The following is a 13,433-nucleotide window of genomic DNA, read 5'->3' on the forward strand; positions in this document are numbered from 1 at the left end:
TCATAAAAAAAAAAAAAAAAAAAAAGTTGTGGGCTGACCATTGCCTCATACAAGGAAATAACACCTCCTTATCCCTTCTAGAAAAATTCCTGTATATCATTGACAAGACACCATGAGCTACTCTTGCAGACTGTCTGCACTGCTCAGAAAACTTCATATCTGCCTGCCCAATTACCCCCAGGTCCTTTTCATTCTCTACCACTGTCAGTGTAGTACCACACAGTTGATACATTACTCTGGGGTTACTGCATCCCATATGTAGTACAGCAGACTCTCGGATTAAGCGGGACACTTCAAGACTCCAAATTTAAAAAAAAAAAAAAAAAATCAACAAGAAATCATAAAATTCAAGTAATAATTAGAATAGGTATATACAGATATTTTGCAAGTTGTAAATAAGTGAAAAGAAGCGGTGATATAAGTCGTCATTGGAAGATTAATGTGCCTATTATCTTGCAAGCCCCGCTGTCTTCGCATCTGCCGCTCAAAAAAAAAAAAAAAAAAGGACCGAATGTTTAGTTTGTTTTAGTGCATTGCGTCGATTGTTGTGTTTTGCCGCACTGCAAAAAGGCAAATTTTGTTTTGTTATTTATATCAGCGATGTCAATTTATTTTTTATAGTAAATATATTTTTTTTGTTTAGAAATGGCAAATGATGGGTAAACACAAAAGACTTGTACCTTTAGTTAAACAAAGACTTGAAATTATTCAAAAGTTTGAAAACGGTGCAACCGTTAAATCTCTAAATGAACCATTTTAATGTTGGTGACCAAACCATACGCGACATTGTAAAAAATAAAGGGAAGCATCGTGTTGGACACACAAGTAGTACGTGGTAAGTTTTTTTTATTTATCACCATATTTTTTACATAGGTTGCTGAACATGTTTCAATACAGTAAGTCCCCGGTTTAAGCAACTACGGATTTACGTAAATTTGTTTTCGCTCAATTTTTTTTTTTTTTTTTAGGATTGTAAAATTTAAAACAAAAATAATAATAAGCAATCAATAAGGAAGATCACGGCATGCACAAGTGAGATTGGAGAACGAGCAAAAAAATAGGAAAGAAGAGAAGAAGATTCTTACAATTATTTATGGTTTTTCTTTTTTTATATGACTGAAAATTTCAGTGAAGGGGGACATGCACTTCAACATAATAATTAAAAACCAACAGAATTGCAGCTATTGATATTATCGAAATGCAATAAGATCCAGTTTACTACCCGTTTATAATAGATAGCGCTAACAGAAAAGCCCAATAAAACGGAAAGTGCAAATTGTTTTATTTTTTTGTTGACCTCCAGAAATGTGTGCTTTAGTAAATGTGAGCTCGCGCAGGGTGATAATAGTGAGCTTTTGCCTTAACCCTGTGAAGTTCTTTTCAGAAAATTTAATTTTGACCATTATAATGGTGTAGTAAATCTACCTAGAAAAGGAAAGTGATCAATTTGGATCAGAGAATTAAACTAATTAAAATAATGAACATTAACAAATATCGCGCTGAATTCAGATTTGTCAATAATAATATAGTAGCAGTATGTTACTAGTCATTCCCAAGTTACGTAAAACTCGACGAAGTAAGTAGTCCTGGAACGTATCTCTTACATATGTCGGGGACATCTGTATTTTTGAATTAACCGAGAAATCGATTATCCGGGATTTGTTTTTTACCATCTATCCCGGAAAATCGAGAGTCTATTGTACTTTACATTTTTCAATGTCAAACTTCATTTGCCACCTCTCGGCCCATCTGCTCAACTTTTCTAGATGCTGTTGCAGCAACGTACTGTCATTAGTGTCATTAACAACTGTCGACTTTCGTATCGTCTGCAAACTTGGACATTAAGCCTAATATACCACCATCAATATCATTAATAAATACAGAAAACAACAATGAACCCAACACTAAACTCTGGGGTGCCTCTGTAGCCTGGTGGGCAGGAGCAGCAGTGCATAGCACACGCTTCTTGATTAGACCGGGGTTCGAGCCCGTGCCCACCAAATATGGAGAATGCGGAAAGGTCAGGGAATGACCACCGCATATCCCTGGAGCAAAATGGCCTTAGTTGCTAATGCTCCTAAAAACCAAACAAACAAACTAAACTCTGGTGACCCCAGTAATAACATTAGTCCACGAAGAGCAGTGTCCATTGAATTACCACTCTGTCTTCTCCCACTCAACCATCCCTTTATCCATAGCAGCAATTTGCCTCCAATGCCACACTGCTCCAATTTGTGCAGCAGTCTTCCATGTGCAAAAGTATCAAAAACCTTTCTAAGATCCAAATATATGATATAAAAATTATTCTTTGCATCCAGTTCCTTTGTTACCACTTCATAGTATCCAATCAAATTGGTCAGACAAGACTTCCCCTTAACATGCCCATGCTGTATTAGAGCTATAACTGAAGTCTTGTCTATATGATCTTACAGTGCTCCTTTTACCAGTGCCTCCATTAATTTCCCCGGAACAGAAGTTAAACTAACAGGTCTGTAATTACTTGTATCGCCCTTTGATCCTCCTTTGTGAATTGGGGTGTCACTGCACAACTCCAGTCTATGGGTGCCTCTCCCGAGTCCAAGGAAGCTCTCAAATTATGGCTAAGGGTTTGCTTACTTCCTTTGCTGCCTCCTTTAATATAACTGGATAGATCCCATCCACCTCAGGTGCCTTTCTTATGTTTATATTCAAAAATTTCTTCTCCACTTTGCTCTCAGTTATTACAAAATCACTAGCTCGCTGCCAGAGTTTAATTCACGTCTGGCATTCCCCTCGCTGAATAACTCCTCATGTGTAAATGTCAATACAAAATATTCATTTAGTTTATTAGCTACCTGAGCAGGATCATCAACAGTTGAACCACCGATATCAATTGGACCAATCTGATTCATCCCCTTCCTTCTAGAGTTTACATAAGTAAAGAACTCTTTCCTGTTTTTCTTTGCATCCTTTGCCAAGGATTTCTCGCAATCTGCCTTGGCCTGCCCAACCTCCTTTGTGACTTGGTTACAGATCAGCTTATATCTATCGTAGGCTTTTGTGTCTCCAGTTAATTTATATGTATCCCATGCATTTTTCTTCTCTGCCACATGTCTCATTAGTTCATCTGACATCCATTTAATCCTAAACCTTGAACAATATTTCTTAGTTGGTATGAAAAGCCTAGTAGTTTCCAAGATTAATTCTTTGAATGCTTCCCATTTTGAATTTGCTGTTGGTAACATCATCAGTTGGTTCCACCGTATAGAATTTAAATACTGTCTCAGACCACCGTAGTCACCTTTATGAAATCAAAATCCCTTCCCTTTACCCCTTATGGTAGTTACCTCTTTGAGTAAATCTCACTTCAGCACACTGTGATCACTGCCACCTAGTGGTTCATTTATCTGCAGATTATTAATGCATGAAGAATCACTGGTTCGAATCCCACATCGGGCTTGGATCAAAGTACTGCAAAAACCTTGGGAAGTGCATTATGGCCACTGAAGCCAATGCTCCAACAACTACCAAATAAAAAAAAAAAAAAAAAAAGAATCACTACTGATAATCAGATCAAGAGTATTACTCCCTCTAGTTGCCTCCCGAACATGCTGCGTAGAAAACAATCATCTAATAAATCCACAAAAGCCTTGCTAGTGTGTGAGTGACCAACCCACAAATTCCAGTCAATATCTGATAATTAAAATCCCCTGTTATAAGAACCTCTGATTTACTGGCCCACTGTATTTCCCTGTACAGTTTCTTATTATACCCATCAGAGTCATTAGGCCTATAATGCAATTCTACTCTCAATTTTTGCTTTCCCAGAGCTTATGTCACACCAAACTGACTTGACACTGCACTGTCCAGCAATGTCGACTGGCTGTACTTAGCATTAGCAGAGGCATATGATGCAAGAAAGCAAGCTTATGCAGCATCAGCCAAAAAAAAAAAAAACCCTTCCACTTCACCCCTCCGTTCGTTCGAAATACCTGTCCAGCTGAGCCTTAAATTTATTTAGGCTATCAACTTCCACGTCAAGGGATGGAAGTCTGTTCCACCAACCAATTAACTGCTGGCTAAAGGCAAATTTCCACACATCTATCCTACATCTATTTTTCCTCAATTTGAATTTATGTCCTCTCAGTTGATTATTCTGAGCAAGAGGCAGTATCCCATCAGCATTGAGCATGCTCAAACCATTCAAGGCTTTGTACACCTCTATCAGATCACCTCGCCAGTGCCTAGTCTCCAGACACTGTAATTTGCAAAACTTAAGCCTTTCTTCGTAAAATCAACCCTTTGTTCCATTCACTAACCTTGTTGCCCTTCTCTGTACTCGTTCCAGCAGCTCTACGTCCTTCTTGAAATGAGGCCTCCAGACCTGTATACAGTACTCAAGGTTCGGCCTGACCATTGCCTTATACAAGGGAATAATCACCTCCCTATCCCTGCTAGAAAAATTCCTATATATCATTGATAAGACACCATTAGCTACTCTTGTACCCGTCTGCACTGCTCAGAGAACTTCATATCTGCCTGCACAATTACCCCCAGGTCCTTTTCATTCTCTACCACTGTCAGTGTAGTACCAGAGGGTTGATACGTTGCTCTGGGATTGCTGTTTCCCATATGTAGTACTTGACATTTGTCAATGTTAAATTTCATTTGCCACCTCTCAGCCCATCTGCTCAACCTTTGCAGATCCTGTTGCAGCAGCATAGCGTCAGTAGCATCCTTAACAACCCTGCCAACCTTTGTATCGTCTGCAAACTTGGACATTAAGCTTGATATACCATCATCAATATTATTTATAAATACAGCAGGCCCCCATTATAACATGGTTCGCTTTACGCTGATTCGTTATAATGCTGTTCTTATATTATAACCCGTATCTGACTATAACCTGTCAGATCACTATAACGCTCTTTTACTGATTGCATTTTTGGCATATTTAACGAAATCGTTTCATTTGTTGGAGTCGATAGCTTGAAAATGAATACCAAAATAGCATTAAAACGTTTCCCACGCCTAGTGAAATTTTCTCGCACGCTAATTTAATTGCAGTACAGTAAATTGTTACGTAGTTCCGAGATCAACATTTTAAAAAATGGCAAAGTACATTGCTTGTAATATTTGCATTATATGCATTTATCCGAAGTCTAGTTCATTTTAGATGTACCATATTAGACATCATTCGAAGCGGACAGTTTACTTGAACATTGTATCATAATTAATGGAACCAATGCAGTTACATTTTCGAAGAGTTAATAATGGCCGATAAGAATGAAAAAGCAACAACGTCTGGACGCAGTACGAAGACTATAAATGTAAGAAAAGGACTGAATTTGAAAATTAAATTAGACATTTTGAAGCGAATCGATTCCGATCAAAGACAAGCGGATGTGTGCCATAATTTAAGACTTACAAGTTTAACTGTAAGAACAATTATAAAAAAAAATAAAGAATTAATTTTAGCAACGGGAAAGATAGCTGTTCCACTGCAAGCAACTAGGGCTAGGCCGGCTATTAGGATTGAAATGGAAAGACTTTAACTAATTTTATTGAAGATAATATCCAATGCAGAATTCAGTTAAATTTTATTAAAAAAAAAAAAAGAGAGAGAGAGAGAGAGAGAGAGATTAGCCAATATGATGATCTGAAGAAAACTCACCTAAAAAAAATGTGGAACCATTTAAAACTAGTAAGGGCTAGTTGAATAGATTTAAAATCCAGGGAGAAGCCGCAAGTGCAGATTAAGGAGCCGAAACTTCCAAAAAAGAACTTGTTAAAATTATTGAAGAGGGGTATTATGTGTTATACTTCTCAACAAGTTTATAACATAGATGAAGCAGGACTTTTGTGGAAACGAATGCCTAAAAGAAGTTTCATATTGAAAGAAGAAAAAAACATGCCAGGTTTCAAAGCGGCGAAGGTTCGGTTGACTTTATTGTTGAGTGGTAACACTGCGGGGGATTTAAAATTAATACCCCTTTTAGTTTATTTGGAAGAGGGCCAGAGTTCAACCAAAAATCAACACATTTTTCTTGATTAAATTCATCACTTAAATTAAATCAATTTAGATCAATTAAATTCATGATTTTAATTGGAATTTTAAGTTTAATTTTGATACGTAAGTAGTTACCACATAATTATATACGTATGTAATGCGGAATATTTTATATGTACAAATATTTGAATATTAAATATTTTGATCGACATTTGTGCATCTTTTCACTACCGTTTATTATTGATTAGGAAATATCCAATGGCACCGACCACAACTCACAAATACATATATTACCTTATGGGAATGCGCCGCTCGCTTAGTGGATTCACTTAGCGCTCTGTTTTTACGGAACAAATTATCACCGTTAAGCGAGGGTCACCTGTACAGAAAACAACAATGGACCCAACACTAAACCCTGATGGACTCCACTAATAACATTAGTCCACGATGAGCAGTGTCCATTAATTACTACTGTCTGTCTTCTGCCACTCAACCATTCCTTTATCCATAGCAACAATTGCCACCAATGCCACACTGCTCCAATGTGGCATTGGTGCATTGGTGGGGGGGCATAAATCATTTAAATAAATTAAATTATTGGAGGGGGCATAAATCATTTAAATAAATTTAAATGATTACTCTATTGTTGGATTACGTGCATAATTTAATATTATGTTTATTTAATTTAAAATAACAAAATATATGGTATGCCAGCAAATTTTCAAATACCAATAATTTACATAGTGCTGGAGGAAGAAAAATTACTATTAATCCTTTCGTGAGTGCATTGGTGTCAACAATTTCTAACCTAAACCATGGATTGTCTTCATGGTTACCCTTGGGCCTTGTAACTGGGACTACTGTCGTATAGGAAAGAAATTGCTTTCAAGAGGGTCACACAGCATTTGGCATTAAACGTTGTTTTCGGTGTAACATTTAAAAATTGTTTTTGGCATAAACTGTACACCAAAAATAATTTTATTTTTTTTAAATTTATTTATGTCTGTTAGAAATTTTGTATTCCTCTAGTATGGTATTCACTTTTGATCTACGTCAATTTTTATTTGGAAAAGTATAGACACAAAAAACATTCCCTACATTCATGGAAAAAATGCGCCCCATACCCTGTTACCATATGAATATTCCACATAGCTTTGGTTATGTCTTTGATTTCACTTTTTTTTTTTTTCAATAACAACATTGATGTTACTAAAGGTATTATATGTTCGTATTATCCAACACAGTATCAGAATTAAGTAAACTTTTACAGTGCTCATTTTTAACTATTTTTTTGCCTGTTTTTTAAAAAAATGATTGATGAATAAAATACACCAATACACTTGTGGATTTTTTTTGGTACACTTACTATCTACACTATAAAAAAATAACTAATGAAATAACTAATAACTAAAAAATAAATAAAGTCCAACTGGAAATACATTAAAATACCATAGATTTAAAAAAAATTTAAACAAGTTTGTTTATGGGCAATATGACAACAGCTAAAATGGCTATATACACACACAGACCATTTGCTATAATAGATATTTACAAGAGTTGTGCTCTTAATTTTTTTTACGTGCCAGACAAGATGAAATTTTTAGATTAAATATTTGTAAAAAAAAAACCATCATAACTGTTTTACTTAGTTAATGTTAAAAAAGATGGAGTAAAACCTGAAATCATTTCCAATCTCAAAGCACTCCTAGTTGATAACTGATAATGAACTAGAAAATAAACTGATTAGGAAAGATAAGTAATATAATCATCTTGCATTCTGCAATACACAAAAAAAAAAAAAAATTGTAAACAATTATCACTCTTGTAATTGCTCATTCTTATTATAACAACCAAACAGTAAACAGCACATTTACACAGTTACCTATCAGTCAGTGCAATATCAGGCTTCCTATTGCTTCATCAGAATCTATCTCTAAATGGAATGACACATTCTAATTTTATTTTTATTCTGCTCCACCTACCATCTGATTAAACTGTGATGCCAAAGACAGAAAATGCAGAAATTCAGTAATCAATTTAATTAGAAAACTGCCAATATTTTAGTTAGTTTTCATATAGTCATTCTATAATTCTGTCTATATAATACACAGCAATACTTGCAGTTGAGACGAAGATTGGCGGGGTTGTTCATGAAAGTAATGACAGCATGCTACTGCAACAGGATCTAGAAAAGTTAGGCAGATGGGCTGAGAAGTGACAACTGAAGTTTAACCATTGACAAATGCTAAAGTACTGCATATGGGTATCAGCAATCTCAGAAACGTACCAACTGTGTGGTACTACACTCGGGGTAGTGGAGAATGAAAAAGACCTGGAGGCAATTGTGCACTCAGACATGAAGCCATCTGAGCAGCGCAGACAGGCTGCCAGAGCAGGCCATGGGGCCCTGTCAATGATATACAGGAACCTTGCCGGCAGAGATAAGGCAATGGTCAGGCCACACCTTGAGCACTGGGGTACAGGTCTGGAGGCCCCATTTCAGGAAGGATGCAGAGTTGCTATAATGAATACAGAGAAGGGCAGCAAGGCTGGTGAGGGGAACAAAGTGGTGCTCATACCAAGAAAAAGCTTAAGTTTCAAAAACTGCAGCATCCGGAGACCAGGCACCTGCGAGGTGATCCGACTGAGGTGCATAAGGTCCTGAGTGGTTTGAGCAGACTCGGGTTCATAATCTTGCCCAGATTATGAACCCGAGGGGTCATAAATTCAAATTGAGGAAAGACACTTGTAGAATAGATGTACGGAAATTTGCCTTTAGCCAGCAGATAGTTGATTGCTGGAACAAACCTCTATCTGTCGTAGTTGATAGCTTAAATAAATTCAAAGAACTGGACAAACTTTTGGATGGGTGAAATGGGAAGTGGTTTTTTTTTTTTTTTTTGGCTGATGCTGTATAAGCTTGCTTTCTTGCATCATATGCCTCTGCTGATGCTAAATTTTCTGCAGCCCACCATACAAAATGATGCACTATTCCCAATCCAAAATATTCCTTGATTTTTTATTTTCTTAAATTGGTTTCTTGTTTTCCAAATGGTCTAGGCCAGAGCAGCAAACCCATGACATATATGCCCAAAAATTTTCTTTATATGCAGCATACGCTGCTATCCAAAATGTTTTTACTTAACAGTTAAGTTAAAGAAATTTGAGTTAGCAGTGCATGGAGAAGGATAAAAAAATTTTTAACAAATCTATTAGCAATTTTGGCACATGCTTTCAGAAGGTTCAGTGGCCCTGGCCTATGCCATTTCAGAACTTTTCCGCAACCTACCGTATGAACTGTTGCACTAGTCCCAATGCACTGCTAATATTTGATACATTTTAAATTGTAAATATCAGTCATTTATTTATTTTATACTGGTCTTTTGAACATTAAAAATATTCCTTGGGTTTATTTTTTTCATTTGGTTTTTGATTTTCCAAATGGCTTATACCATTTCAATACTGATATGATCCAACCTTATATCCACACAACCATTAATGTATAATATTAGTTTTTCCAGGCTGCTGCTCATTCCAATAGAAGCAGTGCAAGAATCACTGCTAGTAGTTTTCTTCCCACCTAACACTGCCTCGATAGCATCAGCAAATATTCTTGCACCCTTTCTATTTAAGTGTATCCCATCCGTGTAGGAGCAGTCTCTCCTGTTAACAAGCACAGACCAGGCTGAGAAAAATCCTACCCCTTGACCCTTGCACAATCTCTTCAGGACCAAATTGATTGACTAGGCTCTCATCATATAGTCCCTCCTATTGTCTGGGCAGAATTGCAGACACTTTCAAATTCAACCCTAACTCACGGCTTTTTTTTCAACATTGGAAAAATTCTTGTCTATTTGGGCACGTGTGCCATTGGTTCGCCACCCCTGTCTTAGCTATTTCTTGATCAGCGTGGTGCATAAGTAAACTGTTATTTGAATATAATGAAGCATCAAATCTGTATTGATTTAATTATGTTTATTTCTGATTTGGAAATATGTCTATAATGGAGATTACATAATACATTTATGGCAATAGCCTCAGGCTACATAGAAGTTAACTGATGTATAAGTTAGTGCTAGAGCATCATGTCTATACATAGTCAACTACTAAGTTGTTAAGAAATTGCATCGTTTAAGCATATCTCATATTGTGAATACCTTCTCAACGAGTTACCATGGTATTGGACTACCCCGAATAAGTAATGCTTCACCAATGGAGAAGACTACTGCTACTTATTCTCATTGGATACCACCGCCCAGACAGCACCGTTTCAGAGCTTGTTGGCTCCTCATCGGTGGGTAGGCAAAAACAAAGCTGAATGGCAGGAATGTGATTGGTGCCAAAAATACCTATGCAGTCCCAGTACTAGCATACTCCTTTGGGATCAGAGAAAGGACCACCGCCGAGCTGGAGGAAATTATGAGACCAACCAAGATAATGATGACCGAGAACTGCCAGCACCACCCAAGTCAGCCACTGAGAGACTGACCATAGCCCAGGAAGGAGAGGGTTTGGCAGACCTCATTGAATAACAGAAGAGTGCAATTGAGAACCTGAGGGATTACTTCCAGGAAAACACAGTGCCAGCCTACCAAGCCATAAGGAAGATAATGACACACCCACACCACTCAACCTCAACAAGGAGATCCCACTCACACAGACAAGAAATATGGGTAAAGAAGGCATGCCCTGGTAAACACTATGATGACCTCCATCAAGACTACATAGCTAAGGTGGCTTCCAATGCATGGCTCATGGGTAGGAGGCTCTTCCCCAAGACTGAAGGATTCATGCTTGCCATCTAAGACCAGGAAATCAGCACAGGGAATACATCACCAAGGACCCTGGAGTGATAGATGACACATGTCGGCAATGCCTGGGCCCCAGAAACAATCCAGCATATCACCACAGGATGTAGTGTAATATTTTTATATTTATATAAGCTTTCCACCTCTACAATGTTACTTGATAACTTGTTCCAATAGTTGAATACTGATTGACTAAAAGTAAATTTTCTTATATCCAGTTTACTGGTATGTTTCTGTAATTTGAATCTGTTTTCTTCTATTTATCATTAAAAAAAAAAAAATTAAATATGCTTTGTCATTAAGTTTGGCCTGGCCTTTTTATGGCCTTAAGGGCTTCAGTTAGATTCCCACATGGATGTCCAGTTTCCAGAGTGTGCAGCTTAAAAAACTAAAATCTGTTCCTGTATAATATAAGCTTAATTTCATTTGCAGAAATGGATTTCTACATTGTATAGAATAGTAAATCTTCTCATTTATTGTTTCATAATGACAAAATGGTATTTTATCTCATTTATGTATCCTATTATGTGTGTATTGTTCTTGACAATAGTTTTGTCTTTAACACGATACTCAAAATGGAAACATTTCAGTCAAAACATGATTGAAATAAGTAAATGATTTAGAGATTTTAACTGTATCCTCTTAACATATGATAGTTTTAAGAACATTTATCCTAGACGTTACCGATTTAGTTTCAAAGAGGTATTTTATTTTTAGGTCTGTGTTGAGAGATGTCTGAAAAGAGGACAGGAAGGAAGTGGACGTTCTGATGATAACATTGAAAGCTTAAAGAAACGGTAATGAAATTTTTGTTGAGCCCTTTCACCTAAAGCAGGGTTTCTTAACCAGGGGTCCGTGAGCTTGGATGGGAAAAAAATCAACTCATTAATTTCCTTCACTTATGAATGTATGTAATAAATTACAATTGTATTAACTGTATCTGTAGTCACCAATAGAAATAACAGATATTTTCATATCATATTATAGTTATTGCATATCTCTAAAAATCGCTTACGCTCATTGTTACTTTGAAATTACGGCAGTTATTAGACCTGCCGCTAGATCGCACTTGATTGCAGTCCTGCTGTGGACAGACTATCGTGCAACGTAGTTGGCAAACTATCCAGCAAATCAGCGCCTAGTAGGCCACTTTTAACACGAATAGATACGCTGGCTATGAGTGTAAACCAGGTATGTTCAAACACGTCCTACGGTTTAGATAACAGTTGAAGTGTGTAATTTAACCTTTTCGCTGCTATGTGCGTGTATACCGGTCCAACGGTGGAGGACCCTGCAGTGCTACAGGTGTGTATGCATGCCCACCGTGTGTCTGTCGATGCATACAGTCTTCGTATATGTCTTTCTTAGTTGCTAATATTGCATTAATTATTTAACATTTGTTACAGACCAAATTTAAGTTGAAATGTCGAAGAAAAGGAAGTATGATGAAAACTATGTATTATTTGGTTTCACTTGCATTAATGAACTTGACAGGACTCAAATACCGCAGTGTTTTTTGTGTGGAAAAATTCTTGCGAATGGAAGTATGAAGCCAGCAAAACTGAAAGACCATCTCAAGTCTATCCATGCTGAAAATGCATCTAAAGATGCTGGTTTTTTTTCGTGCGAAAAAATCTCAATTCGAAAAAGCAGGGACACTTCCAAAACTTGGATTTGCCATTTCACAAAAACCTTTTCTTGAAGCATCCTATAAAGTTTCTTACCGGATTGCCAAGCAAAAGAAGCCCCACACTATTGGAGAGACTTCAGTAAAGCCATGTGCACTGGAAATGGTCGAACTGGTCTGTGGACTGGAACAGAGAAAAAAACTGGAAGCTGTTCCCTTGTCAAATGATGTAATACATTCTAGAATAGTTATGTCTTTTAATATTTTGAAGCAGGTCATCAAGGAAATGGCAGCCTCGCCATTCCCCTTCAGTATGCAATTGGATGAAACTACAGACATTTCTCAATGTAGCCAGCTCCTTGTTCTTGTTCGCTATGTGCATGCTGATGCCATCAAAGAAGAATTCTTATTTTGTGAGTCTCTTTCGGAAACTACAAAGGCCGTCGACATTTTCGAAATGGTAAAAAGTTTTTTTTACCAACGAAACTTTGAATGGAAAGGAAAACTTCATTCTCTTTGCACTGATGGAGCTCCTGCAATGCTTAGTAATACATCTGGTTTTGCTACTTTAGTGAAAAAAAAAGCTCAAGTCGTCGTCACTCATTGCTTTTTACACAGACATGCACTGGCAACAAAGACTTCTTCCAACAACCCTGAAAGAAGTATTGTCAACAGCCATAAAAGTTATCAACTTTATCAAAAGAAGTTCTCTGAATCATCGTATTTTTAAAAGATTTTGTCAAGAAACGGGAGTAGAATATGAAGTGCTTCTCTACCACACAGAAGTGCGCTGGCTTTCAAGAGGACAAGTCTTGAAGCGCTTGTTCGAACTAGGGCAGAAGTTTCACTTTTTCTGGAAGAAAGTGAAAACCCACTCTTGGAACATTTTGGAAGGAAGGATTTTATCCATGGGTTGGCTTACCTGGCAGATATTTTTCACCATATGAATGAGATAAATCTTTCCATTCAAGGTCATGAAGTCACCATTATGGATGCAACTGAAATATTA

The 13,433-nt window shown here is 37.0% G+C and overlaps 1 protein-coding gene across 1 annotated transcript in view; it reads left to right on the forward strand.

The window, feature by feature from the left end:
• Cmpk (cytidine/uridine monophosphate kinase Dak1) overlaps positions 1–13,433 on the forward strand; it is a 91,104-nt gene that overhangs the window by 40,213 nt on the left and 37,458 nt on the right. The window contains exon 5 of the mRNA XM_090374862.1: positions 11,515–11,594. Coding sequence (XP_090230988.1) covers positions 11,515–11,594 — 80 coding nt within the window. The remainder of the gene's footprint in view (positions 1–11,514; positions 11,595–13,433) is intronic.

This window comes from Mastigoproctus giganteus, chromosome 5 (assembly GCF_048544385.1).
Source record: "Mastigoproctus giganteus isolate SK-2022 chromosome 5, ASM4854438v1, whole genome shotgun sequence".
NCBI classification, from domain to species: domain Eukaryota; kingdom Metazoa; phylum Arthropoda; class Arachnida; order Uropygi; family Thelyphonidae; genus Mastigoproctus; species Mastigoproctus giganteus.